Raw genomic sequence first — 15,729 nt, 5'->3', positions numbered from 1 at the left:
GGGATTTTCGTCCATTCTTTCTTGTAAAAGGCATCTTAGTTCTGTGAGATTCTTGGGCCGTCTTGCATGCATTGCTCTTTTGAGGTCTATCCACAGATTTTCGATGATGTTTAGGTTGGGGGACTGTGAGGGCCATGGCAAAACCTTCAGCTTGCGCCTCTTGAGGTAGTCCATTGTGGATTTTGAGGGGTGTTTAGAAACATAGAAAATAGGTGCAGGAGTAGGCCATTCGGCCCTTCGAGCCTGCACCGCCATTCAGTATGTTTATGTGGGGGGAGGGGGAAATGTCTTTGTTTCTTGACACAGGTTCAGGTGGCAAAACTTTGTTACAGAAATTTACATTATAGGTTTGCATTTTGCAAGATATGAATAGTGTTATTTGGGCACACTGATCCTGTCAAGCAGAAAATAACCTCTCAATGGCTTCTCTTTTGACTTTGTTCACCTCATCATGTCTCATGTGAAGATAGCTGGCTGATTTTGAAATTTTTTATTAGTGAAACCTTTTTACTGAGTGTCTAGAGATGTGGCTCATTAGCTCCTCACTAACAGCCAGCGGAATCAGCAGTGAGAAAACCCTTTACAGACTCATATAGGGTAGATACAATACAACTTGGGTCCCGCCAAACCCATGAGGTTGGGATGTCTTGCCCACCCAAATGCCGATTTGTGTGAATACTGTGTACAGTAATTTACTGCTCCTATGAAATTGCCTGGCAGCTAGACATAACAGAACAGTGCGCCACACACACACATAACAGGACACATAAAAGACGAACAATGTAGATCACCAACATTTCATTTGAAGTTGCACTGATGATGTTGCCTAGCTCGGTAATGAAACATCTGCAAGCTAACAAGCCAGCTCAGCGAGCTACTCAACAGCAACTAGATACAATGATAATGTATATTTATGAAAATTAGCTTAACCAAATAGTTATGAAAGAAAAGGAAAAACACAAAAGGGCCTATGGAGTACAGTTGGACGAGAAGCTAGACTGGACTGCCAACACAGATGCCTTGTGCAGGAAGGCACAGAGTCGACTGTACTTCCTTAGAAGGTTGGCGTCATTCAATGTCTGCAGTGAGATGCTGATGATGTTCTATAGGTCAGTTGTTGAGAGCGCCCTCTTCTTTGTGGTGGCGTGTTGGGGAGGAAGCATTAAGAAGAAGGACGCCTCACGTCTTAATAAGCTGATAAGGAAGGCGGGCTCTGTCGTGGGCAAAGTACTGGAGAGTTTAACATCGGTAGCTGAGCGAAGGGCGCTGAGTAGGCTACGGTCAATTATGGAAAACCCTGAACATCCTCTACATAGCACCATCCAGAGACAGAGAAGCAGTTTCAGCGACAGGTTACTGTCGATGCAATGCTCCTCAGACAGGATGAAGAGGTCAATACTCCCCAATGCCATTAGGCTTTACAATTCAACTGCCAGGACTTAAGAACTTTTTTTTTAAAGCTATTATTAATGCTTTTTGATTTAGTGATTTAGATGCATATCATATTATTACTGAGTTAAGTATTGTATGTAATGAGTTTTTGCTACAACAAGTGTATGGGACATTGGAAAAAATGTTGAATTTCCCCATGGGGATGAATAAAGTATCTATCTATCTATCTATCTATCAAAACTAAACAGTCAAATGTGCACAGATTGGAGCTCAAATCACCAACACATGTTCAACTCATATTTACCAATCCCTGGTAGAAATCCCCATTTTGGGCTCCATTCCCGCTGGATCCAATCCTACGGCTGGTGCTATTGAGCTGCTTCTCTCTCCATTTCCCACTGAAGAAAAACCTTGACCAATCACAAAATTTCACAAAAAGTGTCCATCACAAAATTTCTCCTGCAGTGTTCTCTAGAACCTTCTCCCAGTTCCACCATCCTGACTGGATGACACAACATTCCTAAACATTCCGTATCTTTAATGTAACCCAAATACTATCAGCGGAACACACTGCTTCGACAAAAAACCATTACATGAAGTACCCTACGACATTAGCAGTAAAATCATAACCAGGGCATTACATTTGTAAACTGAAAAGTGCTTTGTGGACATTCTTTGGGTAAGAGATAATTGCTTGATCAAGTGGATGGGGAGCTGAAAGAGAAAATGGTATATATCTTAATCACAGAACAGAATCTATAAGCTATTAAATCAGAGTGGTCTTAATTTAAGGACTTAGTAATGGAATGGGCTGGTCAGCCCTTTTCTATGTTCTGCCTTTCTATCCGATCTGTGCCATCATTCAATATAAGCCTCTATTCAGCCTCTGATTTGAAAGAATTTGTCCCATTGAAGAGTTTACTATTGCTCTTTTTCAAACAATTCAATTTAAGCTCATTTTAACAGTTTAATTGAAGGACAAAGAATCAACAGGTATTCAGCTCACTTCTTTGGGGCTTTTCTCAACTCATCGCTGAACTGATTCTGTGGCTGTGGCCTACAGCCATTGGGCTCCTGAACTGGCTGCAGCACTGAACTGGCTCCATGGCTGTGGACTCAATTTGGGGAACCCTGCAGTTCATGTTCTGTGTATTATGATTACTTTTTAATTGTTTACATGATTTGTTCTGTTTTTGCATGTTGGATGTTTGATGGTCTTTGTTGTATGGGTTTTTTCATGAATTATGTTTTTTGTTTTGTGGCTGTCTGCAAGAAGATGAATGTCAAGGTTGTATATGATACACATACTTTGATAATAAATGCACTTTTGAACTTCTTGATTATGTTCACGTAGTAAATGAAACAAAAATTCTTGTTAATTCTGAAATCTATAAAAAAAACTATTTGAAATCATTATTAAAACAGCTTTTTACTCCTCTCAACAACACACACAAAATGCTGGTAGAACACAGCAGGCCAGGCAGCAACTATAGGGAGAAGCGCTGTCGACATTTCAGGCCGCGACCCTTCGTCAGGACTAACCGAAAGGAAAGATAGTAAGAGATTTGAAAGTTGTGGGGGGAGGGGGAAATGCGAAATGATAGGAGAAGACCGGAGGGAGTGGGATGAAGCTAAGAGCTGGAAAGGTGATTGGCGAAAGTGATACAGAGCTGGAGAAGGGAAAGGATCATGGGACGGGAGGCCTCAGGAGAAAGAAAGGGGGAGGGGAGCACCAGAGGGAGATGGAGAACAGGCAAACAACTAAATATGTCAGGGATGGGGTAAGAAGGGGAGGAGTGGCATTAACGGAAGTTAGAGAAGTCAATGTTCATGCCATCAGGTTGGAGGCTACCCAGCCGGTATATAAGGTGTTGTTCCTCCAACCTGAGTTTGGATTCATTTTGACAGTAGAGGAGGCCATGGATAGACATATCAGAATGGGAATGGGACGTGGAATTAAAATGTGTGGCCACTGGGAGATACTGCTTTTTCTGGCGGACCGAGCGTAGGTGTTCAGCGAAACGGTCTCCCAGTCTGCTCCTCTTTAAGGTTTCTCATGGGATTTACTCCAGTATTTGTTGTTGAAATTTCATTATTTAAGGTGCACATTTGAAGGAACCTGCTGGTTGTCTCCATTTAATGTGTGTTTAAAAGTTCATGAGTAATTGAACTGACTGGTTCAGTACCAAGCCTTGATTAATTGTGTGTAATAGTAAAGTAAATGCATTAGACACTGGAAAAGGCTTGAGTAAATAAAGCAGCAAGAAAGACCAACAGTCCTGGCTGGAACACTTATTTAAATTCTGAGTAGGTGTAGGATTGAGCTCAGCTGTGCAGATTTTTAATTGTAACTTATTGTCACATGTGCCAAGGTACATTGAATGCCATCAGTATGGATCATTTCATTACACCAGTGCATTGAGGTAATAAGAGAAAACAACAGCAATGCAGAGTAAAGATGTTACAGTTAGAAAGTGCAGTGCAGGCAACGAAGTGCAAGGCCATATCGAGGTAGATTGAGGTCATGAGTCAATCTTTGATTAGGGATTGTTTTGTCGTCTTATAACAATGGGTTAGAAGCTGTCCTTGAGTTTGCTGATAAACTTTTGATGGGAGGAGGGAAAAGAGAATGTCCATGGTGGGTGGGGTCTTCAATTATGCTGGCTGCTTTATTGAGGCATGAAGTACAGACAGAGTCCGTGGAGAGAAGGCTGATATCCATATATTAATCTGTGTTCACAACTCTCTGCATTTTTTTTTGTAGTCTTTGGTGGAGCAGTTGGCATACCAAGACATGATGCATCCAGATAGGATTTATAATCATTTAGTGCATTTATAAAAATTGATGGTCAAAGGTGTTGTGCCAAATTTTGCTGTCCTCTTGAGGAAGTAGAGGTGCTGGTGTGCTTTCTTGGGTGTGGCATTTTACATGGTTGGAACAAGCTATTGGTGATGTTCACTCCTTGGAACTTGAAGCTCTTTATGCCCTCATCATTGTTGAAGTAACAGAAGTATGTGCACTGCTGCTCTCCATTTCCTGAAATTAATGATCAGCTCTTTTGTTGGCACTGAGGGAAAAGTGTTGGCATGGTACTATGTACTAGGTATTCTATCTTCTTCCTGTACTCTGTTTTATTTGTTGAGATTCAGCCAACTTCAATAATCTCATCTGTAAATTTGCAGATGGAGCTAGAGCGAAATTTGACCATGAGGTTGTGAGTGTAAAGGTAGTGAAGTAGGGGACTGAGGTTCTGAAAACAGCATAGAGTTGGGAAGGAAGCTGAGAAGCAAGACTTCGAGAGTAGTAATCTCGAGATTGCTGCCTGTGCCTTGCAACAGTGAGGACGGGAATGAGGTGGCAGATAACTGGCTGAGGAATTGGAGCAAGGGGCAAGGATTCAGATTTCTGGATCATTGAGTCCTCTTCTAGGGCAGGTGTGATCTGTAAAAAAAAAAAGGGACGGGTTGCATCTGAATCCAAGGAGGATCAATATTCATGTGGGCAGATTTATTAGAGCTATTGGGAATGGTTTAAATTAATATGGAAGGGGGATGGGAAGCAGTATGATGGAGCTGAGAATGAGCCAGCAGGCTTACTAGTAGATGATGGTTGAAAATTTATTTCTCCAGTCTTGTTGAAGGGTTTTGGTCCGAAATGTCAACAGTACTCTTTTCCATAAATGCTGCCTGGCCTGCTGAGTTCCTCCAGCATTTTGTGTGTGTTGCTTGGATTTCCAGCATCTGCAGATTTTCTTTTATTTATGATAGTAATGGGGGACTTCAATATGCAAGAGGATTGGGAAAATCAGGTTGGTGTCAGTTTGCAAGAGAGGGAGTTTGTGGAATGCCTACGAGATGGCTTTTTAGAGCAGCTTGTGCTCGAGCCTACTAGGGGAAAAGCTATCTTAGATTGGGTGTTGTGTAATAACCCAGATCATATTAGTTAGCATAACGTAGAGGAACCCTTCGGAGCCAATGATCATAGTATGATTAACTTCATTCTGCAATTTGAGAGGGAGAAGCCCAAGTCATATGTATCAGTATCGCAATGGAATAAAGGGAATTAAAGAGGCATGAGAGAGAAGCTTGCCCAAGTGGATTGGAGGGGGATACTGGCAGAGGTGACAGCAGAACTGAGATGGCTGAAGTTTCTGGGAATAGTTCACAAGGTGCAGGATAGATATGTCCCACAGAAGAAATTGTTCTCAAATGGCAGGGATGGGCAGCCGTGGCTGACAAGGAAAGTTAAAGACAGCATAAAAGCCAAGGAACGGGCATATAAAGTAGCAAAAGTGAGTGGGAGGTTGGATGATTGGGAAGGTTTTAAAATCCAACAAAAGGCAACTAAAGAAGCTATAAGAAAGGAAAAGATGAAATATGAGGGCAAACTAGCCAATAATATAAAGCAGGATACTAAGATTTTTCTGTTATATAAAGAATAAAAGAGGTGAGAATTTATATTGGACCATTGGAAAAAATGCTGAAGAAGTAGTATTGGGGACAAAGAAATAGCAGATGAACTTAATAAGTACTTTGCTTCAGTCTTCACTGTAAGACATGGGGAGTGTACCAGAGGTCCATGATTGTCAGAGAGTAGGAGTGAGTGCCATTGCTATTACAAAGGAAAAATTACTTGGTAGACTGAGAGGTCTTAAGATGGATAAGTCAACTGGACCAGATGGACTACATTCCAGAGTCCTGAGAGAGGTCGCAGAAGCGCTCATGGATGCATTGGTCATGATCTTTCAAGAATCACTTGATTTTGGCATGGTCCCAGAGGCCTGGAAAACTGCAAATGTCATTCCACTCTTGAAGGCAAGAAAACAAAAGAGAGGAAATTATAGGCCAGTTAGCTTTAACCTCAGTGGTTGGGAAAGTGTTAGAGTCTATTATTTAGGATGAAGTTTCAAGGTTCAAAGTTTGCATGGTTTCTGTAAAGGGTAATCTTGTCTGACATATCTCTTAAATTATTTGAGGAAGTAACAAGCAGGGTGGACAAAGGGTAGGCAGTGGATGTCATTTACTTAGATTTTTGGAAAGCACTTGATAAAGATGCCTCACATGAGGCTGCTTAGCAAGATAAAATTCTATGGTCTTACAGGAAATGTACTGGCATAGATAGAGGAATGGCTGACAGGCAGGAGGCAGCAAGTGGGAATAAAAGGGGCCTTTTCTGGTTGGCTGCTGGTGACTGGTGGTGTTCCTCAGGGGCCAGTATTTGGACCTCTACTTTTCACATGTCAATGATTTAGATAATGGACTTGATGGTTTTTGTGGCAAAGTTTGTGGATAATACAAAGATAGGTGTAGGGGTAGGTAGTGCTGAGGAAGTAATGCAATTGCAGCAGGCCTTAGACAAATAAGAATACAATGTTTAGAAGTGTATGATAATGCATTTTGGTAAATGGAACAATGGTACAGACTTTTATCTAATTGGGGACAAAAGTCAAACATCAGAGGTAGAAAGGGATTTAGGAGTCCTCGTGCAAGAGATAATGCTGAGGCTTTATAAGACGCTAGTCAGGCTGCACTTCGAGTATTGTCAATGGTTTTGGGCCCCTTATCTCAGAGGGGATGTGTTGTCATTGGAGAGAGACCAGAGGAGGTTCACTGTGGATGATTCCAGGAATGAAGGGGTTAACATATGAGGAGTGTTCGACAGCTTTGGGCTTGTAATCAGTGGAATTTAGAAGAATGCAGGGTGGTGGGGGGGGGGGTGGATCTCGTTGAAACCTACAAAATGCTGAAAGAACTAGATAGGGTGGATGTGGAGAGGTTCCCTCTGGTGGGGGTATCCAGAACTAGAGGGCACAACCTCAAAATTGAGCGGCAAACTTTTTGAGCAGAAATAAGGAGTGATTTTTTGCCAAAGAGTGGTGAATCTGGAATGCTGTGCTACAGACTGCGGTGGAGGCCAAGTCTGTGGATATATTTAAAGCGGAAGTTGAGAGATTCCTGATTGATGGGGGCATCAAGGGATGTGGTGAGTGGGCAGGTGTATGGGGTTGAATAGGATCTGGGATCAGCCATAACAAAATGGCGGAGCAGACTCAATGGGCTGAATGGCATAATTCAGCTCCTGTGTCTTATGGACACAGCCTTGTGGCACCAGTCTTGAGGATAACTTTAAAATGTTTATTTTGAGGGTAGGCAGTAGCTGATATGTTATTGCCTATCCTATCCTGTGCTTTGTTGATGAGTAGGTCAGGATCCAGTTCCAAACTCGATGTTTTGGAGTTTCATATCAAGAAATTTGCAGATGAGTTTTCTTGGAATTACTGTATTGAAGGCAGAGCTGTAATCTATAAACACTAGCCTAACATAATCTGATTTCTGGTCAAAGTGGGAGAATAAAAGCTTTAAAAACAGAAGAATGGCATCAGAATGCCATCGCCTCCCTCTTGTGCTCTTCCCCCCTTTTCTTTCTTTTCTTTCATGGCCTTCTGTTCTCTCCCATCAGATACCCCCTTCTCCAGCCCTGTATCTCTTTCACCAGTCCTGCTGAAGGGTCTCAAACCGAAACATCGACTGTACTTTTTTTCCACAGATGCTGCCTGGCCTGCTGAGATTCTTAGCTACTGCTTCAGTAATCTATTTTGCCCACTAAACTTGATGTGTGAACTGGAAAAGAATCTAAGTTTAAAGTGCTGGTGTTGGTTTGTTTTGAATGGGAACAATGCAAAGTTAGGGAGGAAGGAAAGAGAAAAGGTGTTGCTATAAAACTCCAAGTTAATCCTTGCTGTTATGGCTGTATGTGGATGTACAAGAAGTAATGGCACTAAGAAGGCCTGAAATTATTTTTAAGCAAATGTGCAATAAGACTGGCAACTTTTTCCACACAGTATTTGAATTTTTTCTGTTTCTGGAAATTTGCTGTTGTCTGCTTTATGCTATCATCCAAGACCAATTTCTGCCGAAAAATCTTCATAGGTTGCCTATGTATGTAATGGCTTTGTCAATGATATGAGATAGCATGTTGAAAAAAAAGAACTTGGAAAGTTTCCCATATCAGCTGTCTCAAATATCTGTAACATCATATTTTTTCCATTGGTTCAGTGGGAAATGAGTTTTATGATAGCTGGTTATCAACTTTGACAGTTACTTTCATAAGATTCTGTCTGTTATAAAATTTGGCTATAAGTGTCATCATTGTACATGACCTTTACTATATTATTTATGCCAAAAGAGTTTCTCATTTACATTTAATTTCATGTAGAAAATATGGAATTTTTTTTAGGAGAATTTTGCATTTGCTTTTTTAAATTTGGTCTTACTAATTCACTTTAGCTTATTACAAAAGTGAACTTGTCATGGGAAAAATAAGTAATACTCTTTAAAAAAAAATTAGAATTGATTCTAGGCAGGTAATTGACATTCTTTGTCAAAATCCCCGTCCATTAAAATTGCTTACAGTTGCTCCTTAAGAACTGAAGTGTATTTTTTATACTAGAAAACAAATCTGTATTTTCTATTTTCCAAGATTTCATTGGGCAGACAAATTTATTGTCATGAGTTAATTTTAAAAAATGAGAAAAATTTGAAATAATGATGCTAATGTCATGTAATTCTGTGCTTGAACTGACGCAATTGCAAAATAATATGTTTGAGCAATTGTAACTATTCAGTCACTAACAAAGGCAGCAAAAAAAAAATTTCATATGGTTGGAATGTTAGTATACTTCACAGATCTGTTCTTTCATATTCCTCATAGTCTCATAATTAAAATTTGTATGAAACCAAGGACTTCTCATTTTTATTTCCCAATTTTCTTTCGATTTATAACAAGCTTTGTACTGAGCATCATACTATGTTTGTAGTCAGAAAATGATTAGCAATAATAAATTATTGTATATGGCATAGGATTGAGTTGATTGCTGGGGAAATTTTTGAATTTAGAATTTAAATTAGGCCTTTCGTAATTTATAAATGTTTCTGACAATATTTTTTCTTTCAGACTTCTTTATAGTTTGGCATTTAACGCACGATTCATGCGTCACCTTTGGAATTTGATTACATCTGTAACAACAAAAATGATAACAGGGTAAGTTGTTCACCTTTTTTGTGTTTTCTGTACTCTTAAATTTCTGAGATGTGGGCATACTTGGCAAGGCCAGCTTTTTATGCCCATTCCTAATCGTCTTGGAAGATGTTGGTGAGACATTGCTTTGAGCTGCTGCTTTGAAGGCCACTTTGAAGGTGCTTAAGTTATTGCTGGTGGAGAGTTCAAGGGGTGAAGTAGTTCAAGAATTCTGAGTTGTACATAAAATTTGCATCTTTTGACGTTCTTATCTGCTGGCTGCCTATGTCTTTTTTTTTTGCATGATATGGGTCACAGGTCTAGCTAAGTATCTTGCTGAATGACTGCACTACAGATGCACCTGTTCTTAAGTACTTAATGTAACTCATTGTTCTGATAAGCAATTTTGGTGCGTAAAATGCTCTTCTCATTTTCAAGGATTGAAATCTGGTTCTGTTGGCATCTGTTTACCATTGCACCTTTAAGTCCTATTTGTTTTACAATTGCTTTTCTGTTGTTACTGTGTTATGCACAACTGTTTCATTAAACCAATGCAATATAGAATCTGGTTCAGATGAATCATATTAATTAAATAAAAACAAAGATTAGCATTTTGGGCAACACAAACAATGCTGGAGAAACTCAGCAGGTCAGGCTGCATCTGCAGTCTCATATCTCTGATTAGCTTTTTGAGTAATTTGTAAACATGCATCTGAAAGCACGTGACTGTTTCAAACACCTCATAAATGACTATTCACAAGCTGAATCAGATAAAAACATTACATGTTTAACAGGTATAATACCCGCAAAATGTAGTGTAGTAGCTCAGCTCACATTTACTTCAAGGATTTTAGGGAATAGCAACACACACAAAATGCTGGTGGAACACAGCAAGCCAGGCAGCATCTATAGGGAGAAGCACTGTCGACGTTTCGGGCTGAGACCCTTCATCAGGACTAACTGAAAGGAGAGATACTAAGAGATTTGAAAGTAGTGGGGGGAGGGGGAAATGCGAAATCATAGGAGAAGACTGGAGGGGGTGGGATGAAGCTAAGAGCTGGAAAGGATAAGTTTTCTTTTATCAACTATCATAGCTTCTTGAACACCAAGTTACAAAAACAAGTTCCAGTTATGTATCTTCATTTAAAATATTGCATGGGAATTAACAGAAAAAATGTCCTGTAGGACTGTGCAGAGTAATTTGGGCAGGGGACCTTAACCCAGTTTAAGATACGGGTGTTGAGGAGCTTCTTAGAGGAAGGGGGAGAAGCGTACTCATTTGCTTATGCAATATATACATATGCCACTATTTACCTAGTTTTAAGATAATTGAATAATAAGTGCAGCTTCTTTAGTTTTCTGTATTAATGAATTCCTTAGCATCAACTAATGTTATTTTGATAGGCATGAAATAAATATTTCACCAGATTTAGAATCAAGTGGCTAGTCTCATGATAAGGAGTTACTGAAGCATGCGATGAGAAGGAATAGCAGTGGTTAATCCTTAGAATCCTCTGTTCCAGAGAACTGTGAATGCTGAATCATTCCACATAGTTGGATTTTTGCAATCATATAGAACTGAGGGTGATGGGTATCTGGCAGAAAAATGAACTGAGACCAAAATCAAATTAGTCTTGTTATTGCAGGCTCAAGCAGGATGTATCACCTTCTCCTACTCCTATTTCCTGTTCCTATAAAAATATATTATTGAGATATATCATTTTTAGAAGCTGAATGACAACACTTTTCAGACTTTTGGGTCTGAATTTGCAACACTTTGAACTGATGAGTCATAATACTATGAAATTAATATATTCAAGTACTGTGTGCACTAAATCGTTGCTAAATGTTTTAAGTATCCTTTATACTCCAAGCCTACTACATCCACTTGTATTTGGAGCTCTGCTTTCACTGTCAATTCTGAATTACATGACCATATGGGTAGCCTTAGCAATATTAAAGAAGGGTTTTAAGCTGTGTGTGCTATAAAAAAAAAATGTCATTAGCCAGTTCTTCAAATAGAAAGATTAATTTGACTAGTTTGAGGGCAAGCAAGATTTTAGAGAATTTTTTGTTGGACTTAGTTTTTGAAACAACTACTGAGTCCTATATCAAAAGAGGCATATGCTTTAACTTGTATAATGTTTATATGATCTAGATAAACCCAAGTCATTTTCATATTGGGACTTATTTGCTTAAAGAAATGTCATATTTACAGTAATTCATTTTCTATTCAGTGGTGTTTCCTAGAGGTTAAGTTTGGGGGTTTGATAGAGAGTGCGACAAGTTTCTATTTTCAGTATAGCCTTCAGGAGACTGAAAAATTATTCTCTTTCAATGTTGCACACTTCCTAAAGGAGATGATCCCTTTTATTGATTTCTAGTATTAGCTAACTTTCCTCTTGCTATTATGAGAAAAGAAACAAATCCAACATTATTTTTGTAGCAACTCTAGAAAACCTTACTGGGACAATTGTTTTTTCCTGTTGTGTATTACTAATTTTTCCACTAATTAGATAAAGAAGATACATTTTCAGATATCAACTGGCTTATTTTGTATAGGTGTTGATCATTTTATTTGTAGAATAGTATTTTAATGATTGTGCTACATTTATCAGAATTTCTTTTCATTAATGTTATGTTTTTGTGCATTTTAGGTCTTTGGTCCCTTTGCTTCATCTCATCTCACGAGGCTCTCCAATGTCACTTGAGGACTCTCATCGGATCATACCTCTCTTTTACCTCTTTAGTTCCCTCTTCAGCCATTCCCTTATTTCAATACATGACAATGAATTCTTTGGAGAACAAGCTCAAGGAGGTAACATGCATAAATGGAACATAGCTTAAAATAGTTTTGTTTTTTTCCACAGTGCTAAGCTGCTACAGAAGGTATTTTTAAGTTGAATCATGTACCGAAATGATAAGCATATATAATACCTAATTTTTTCCCCTTATAGCTGTTTTCCCATAAATGCCAATGTTAATTCTGGGGAGTATTTGCTACTTTTTTTTCATTCCTGAATCGTACTTTACACCAAAGCTTATTTAAAAATTATAATTATTAAAGTACCTTGTCTTCTCCCCCACCCCCCATCTCTCCGTAAGTGAAAATCCTAAAAGACTGCAAATGCTAGAAATCTCAAATGGAAACAAATGCTGGGAACAGTCAGCCAGTAATGCAATGTCTATGGAAAGAGAACCAGTTATGTTTCAGATTAAGGATTCTTCATCAGAACTCATTGTGAAAACATCACAGCCAAGCTCTGTTTTTTGTCCGATAATCCTTCTTGAATGTTTTAGTTAAATACTGGATAATATGGCACAGCATGTTTGCTTTTCCATGTTACTTGGTTATTGAGTTCTGTTGTTACTTTTCCATCCATGTTTGTGTGTTATTTTAACTTAATTTCTGGGATGAATGCATACTGGCAATGCCAGGATGTGTTGCTCATTTATAATTGCCCTTGAAAAATTGGTGATGATCCATTTTCTTGGGTCACTGAATTTCTTTCAGTGAATGCAGGCCAACAGTGCTGTTGGTAGCAACTTGTATTATTTAGATCAAATAATGAGGAAATTGTTGGATTCGAGGCCAGGCCAATGCGTGATTAGGCGGTTCACATGCACCTAATGTCCTTGTTCTGTTTTGTGTTGCACATTTTGGAAACTGCTGTATGAATAGGTCAGGCGAATAACTATACTGCTTTTCTGTATATGATACACACTGTAGCCACAGTCTTGCAGTAGTAATGAAGGGAGTGAATATTTGGAGAGAGAGCTGGGGTGCCAATTAAGCGGGCCACTTTGTTCTGGATGGTGACTACTTGATTTTTGTTTTGGGAACTGCACCTATCAAGACAAGTGGAGAGTTTTCTGTAGGTCTGGACATGAGCCTTGTAAATGATGGAAGGACTTTGGGGTGTCCGGTTCTGAATTGCTCTCGTAGAATATTCAAGACATCATATTTATTGTCATGTACACAAGTGCAGTGAGGTACAGATACAATGTCGATTCAGACAACACAACATACTTTTGTTATTGTTCAAAATTCAAAATAAATTCACTAACAAAATACATGTTGCCATGTACAACCCTGGGATTCATTTTTTTGCAGGCATTCATAGTAAATACAAGAAACAGAATAGAATCAATGAAAAACCAAACCCAACAGGATGGACAAAAAACAATGTGCAAAAACAACAAACTGCAAAATTCTAAAGGAAAGAAGAGAAAAATATAATTAATGAATTAAAATTAAGTAAACATTGGGAACATGAGATGAAGAGTCCTTGAAAGTGAGTCCATAGGGTGTGGGAAAAATACAGTGATGGTTTGAGTGAAGTTGAGTAAAGTTATCCCATTTGGTTCAAGAGCCTTATGGTTGAGGGGTAATAATTGTTACTGAACCTGAGGCTCCTGTATCTCCTTCTTGATGGTAGCAGTGAGAAGAAAGGATGACCTGGATAGTGGAGACCTTGATGATGGATGCTGCTTTCCTGCGACAACACTCCACATAGATGTGCTCAATGGCAGGGAGGGTTTACCCATGATGTACTGGGCTCTATCCAATTTTTGTAGGCTATTCCATTAAAGGATATTCGTGTTTCCATACCATGCCATAATGAAACCAGTCAATATACTCTCCACTGCACATTGATAGAGATTTGTGGAAGTTTTAAATGAGATGCCGAATCTCTGCAAACTTCCAAGAAGGTAGAGGTGTTGCTGTGCTTTCTTTGTAATGGCACATATGTGCTGGACCCAGGAATGATCCTCTAAACCTCCAAGGAATTTAAAGTTGCTGAGCTTCTCCACCTCTGATTCCCTGACCCCCAGTGAGACTGGCTCGTGTACTTCTGGTATCCTACTGAAATCAATAATCAACTCCTTGATGTTGCTGACATTGAATGAGAGGCTGTTGTTGTGGCACCACTCAGCCAGATTTTGGTTTCACGTCAGACAGAGAGGGGGAAAAAAGATTTGGCAAAGCAAGACAATGCAACAAAAAAAAGTCCAGGTTGGTGCAAGAAATTATCTGTAGTGTTCCATTGCTGAGGTAGAATTAGGGTCGTGCAGGGCAGTTCAAGAAACTGATGGTTATAGAAAAGTAACTGTTCTTGAACCTGGTGGTGTAGATTGTTGATCAGCTAAGTCAAAAGGTTTGATTCTGTACCAAATTAAGTGAGCAATTAGAGGAGGTTGTTAAGTTATAATTACCTAATTACATGTTTTGTTTATCATATTTATTTTATAAAATCCAGCTATTGCAGAGCAATGAAAGGCTATGAAAGTAGGTGTTTACCAAATACATTCCTTTTTGCTGCTTATTAAATATTGTAAAGCTATAATTGGTTACATTATTGCTCACAAATCCTGGTGCTTGAGCATCTGAATCACTTCACACTGGACTGCCAACACAGATGCCTTGTGCAGGAAGGCACAGAGTCGATTGTATTTCCTTAGAAGGTTGGCGTCATTCAATGTCTGTAGTGAGATGCTGAAGATGTTCTATAGGTCAGTTATGGAGAGCGCCCTCTTCTTTGTGGTGGCATGTTGGGGAGGAAGCATTAAGAAGAGGGACGCCTCACGTCTTAATAAGCTGGTAAGGAAGGCGGGCTCTGTCGTGGGCAAAGTACTGGAGAGTTTAACATCGGTAGCTGAGCGAAGGGCGCTGAGTAGGCTATGGTCAATTATGGATAACTCTGAACATCCTCTACATAGCACCATCCAGAGACAGAGAAGCAGTTTCAGTGACAGGTTACTATCGATGCAATGCTCCTCAGACAGGACGAAGAGGTCAATACTCCCCAATGCCATTAGGCTTTACAATTCTACCGCCAGGACTTAAGAACTTTTTAAAAGCTATTATTAATGCTTTTTGAGATAGTGATTTAGATGCATATAATATTTTTTTACTGAATTAAGTATTGTATGTAATTAGTTATGCTACAACAAGTGTATGGGACATTGGAAAAAAAGTTGAATTTCCCCATGGGGATGAATAAAGTATCTATCTATCTATCTATCTATCTATCTATCTATCATTCCATTCCCAGCAGTTTCTTTAAACTCACAAACTCCCATACTGCTTAAACTCAATTGGGCCTATTCCATAGTCCTTTGAAACTTACCAGGTTTTCCTTCCCTGCACTCTTTTTCATGGGAAATTTTATTATATTATTGTATAATAGCAAATAGAGTGGTTTAAAACATATTGGTATATTAATAGCAGTAATATCCAGTCTAGATAATTTTGATTGGCACTAAAATTTTTATTGTTTAGCCATTGAAACCATTACTATTTATTTAGTCCATTTACT

The 15,729-nt window shown here is 39.0% G+C and overlaps 1 protein-coding gene across 2 annotated transcripts in view; it reads left to right on the top strand.

Moving 5' to 3' along the window:
* The window catches only part of ube3c (ubiquitin protein ligase E3C), a 161,992-nt gene that overhangs the window by 54,285 nt on the left and 91,978 nt on the right, over window positions 1-15,729 (top strand). For both annotated transcript variants that reach the window (XM_073054880.1, XM_073054879.1), the window contains 2 exons: window positions 9,347-9,433; window positions 12,067-12,227. In XM_073054880.1, coding sequence (XP_072910981.1) covers window positions 9,347-9,433; window positions 12,067-12,227 — 248 coding nt within the window. The remainder of the gene's footprint in view (window positions 1-9,346; window positions 9,434-12,066; window positions 12,228-15,729) is intronic.

The sequence above is a fragment of the Hemitrygon akajei genome, chromosome 8, assembly GCF_048418815.1.
Source record: "Hemitrygon akajei chromosome 8, sHemAka1.3, whole genome shotgun sequence".
Taxonomy (NCBI): domain Eukaryota; kingdom Metazoa; phylum Chordata; class Chondrichthyes; order Myliobatiformes; family Dasyatidae; genus Hemitrygon; species Hemitrygon akajei.
The sequence above is the reverse complement of the archived record's forward strand: the minus strand, read 5'-3'. Positions and strand labels throughout refer to the sequence as shown.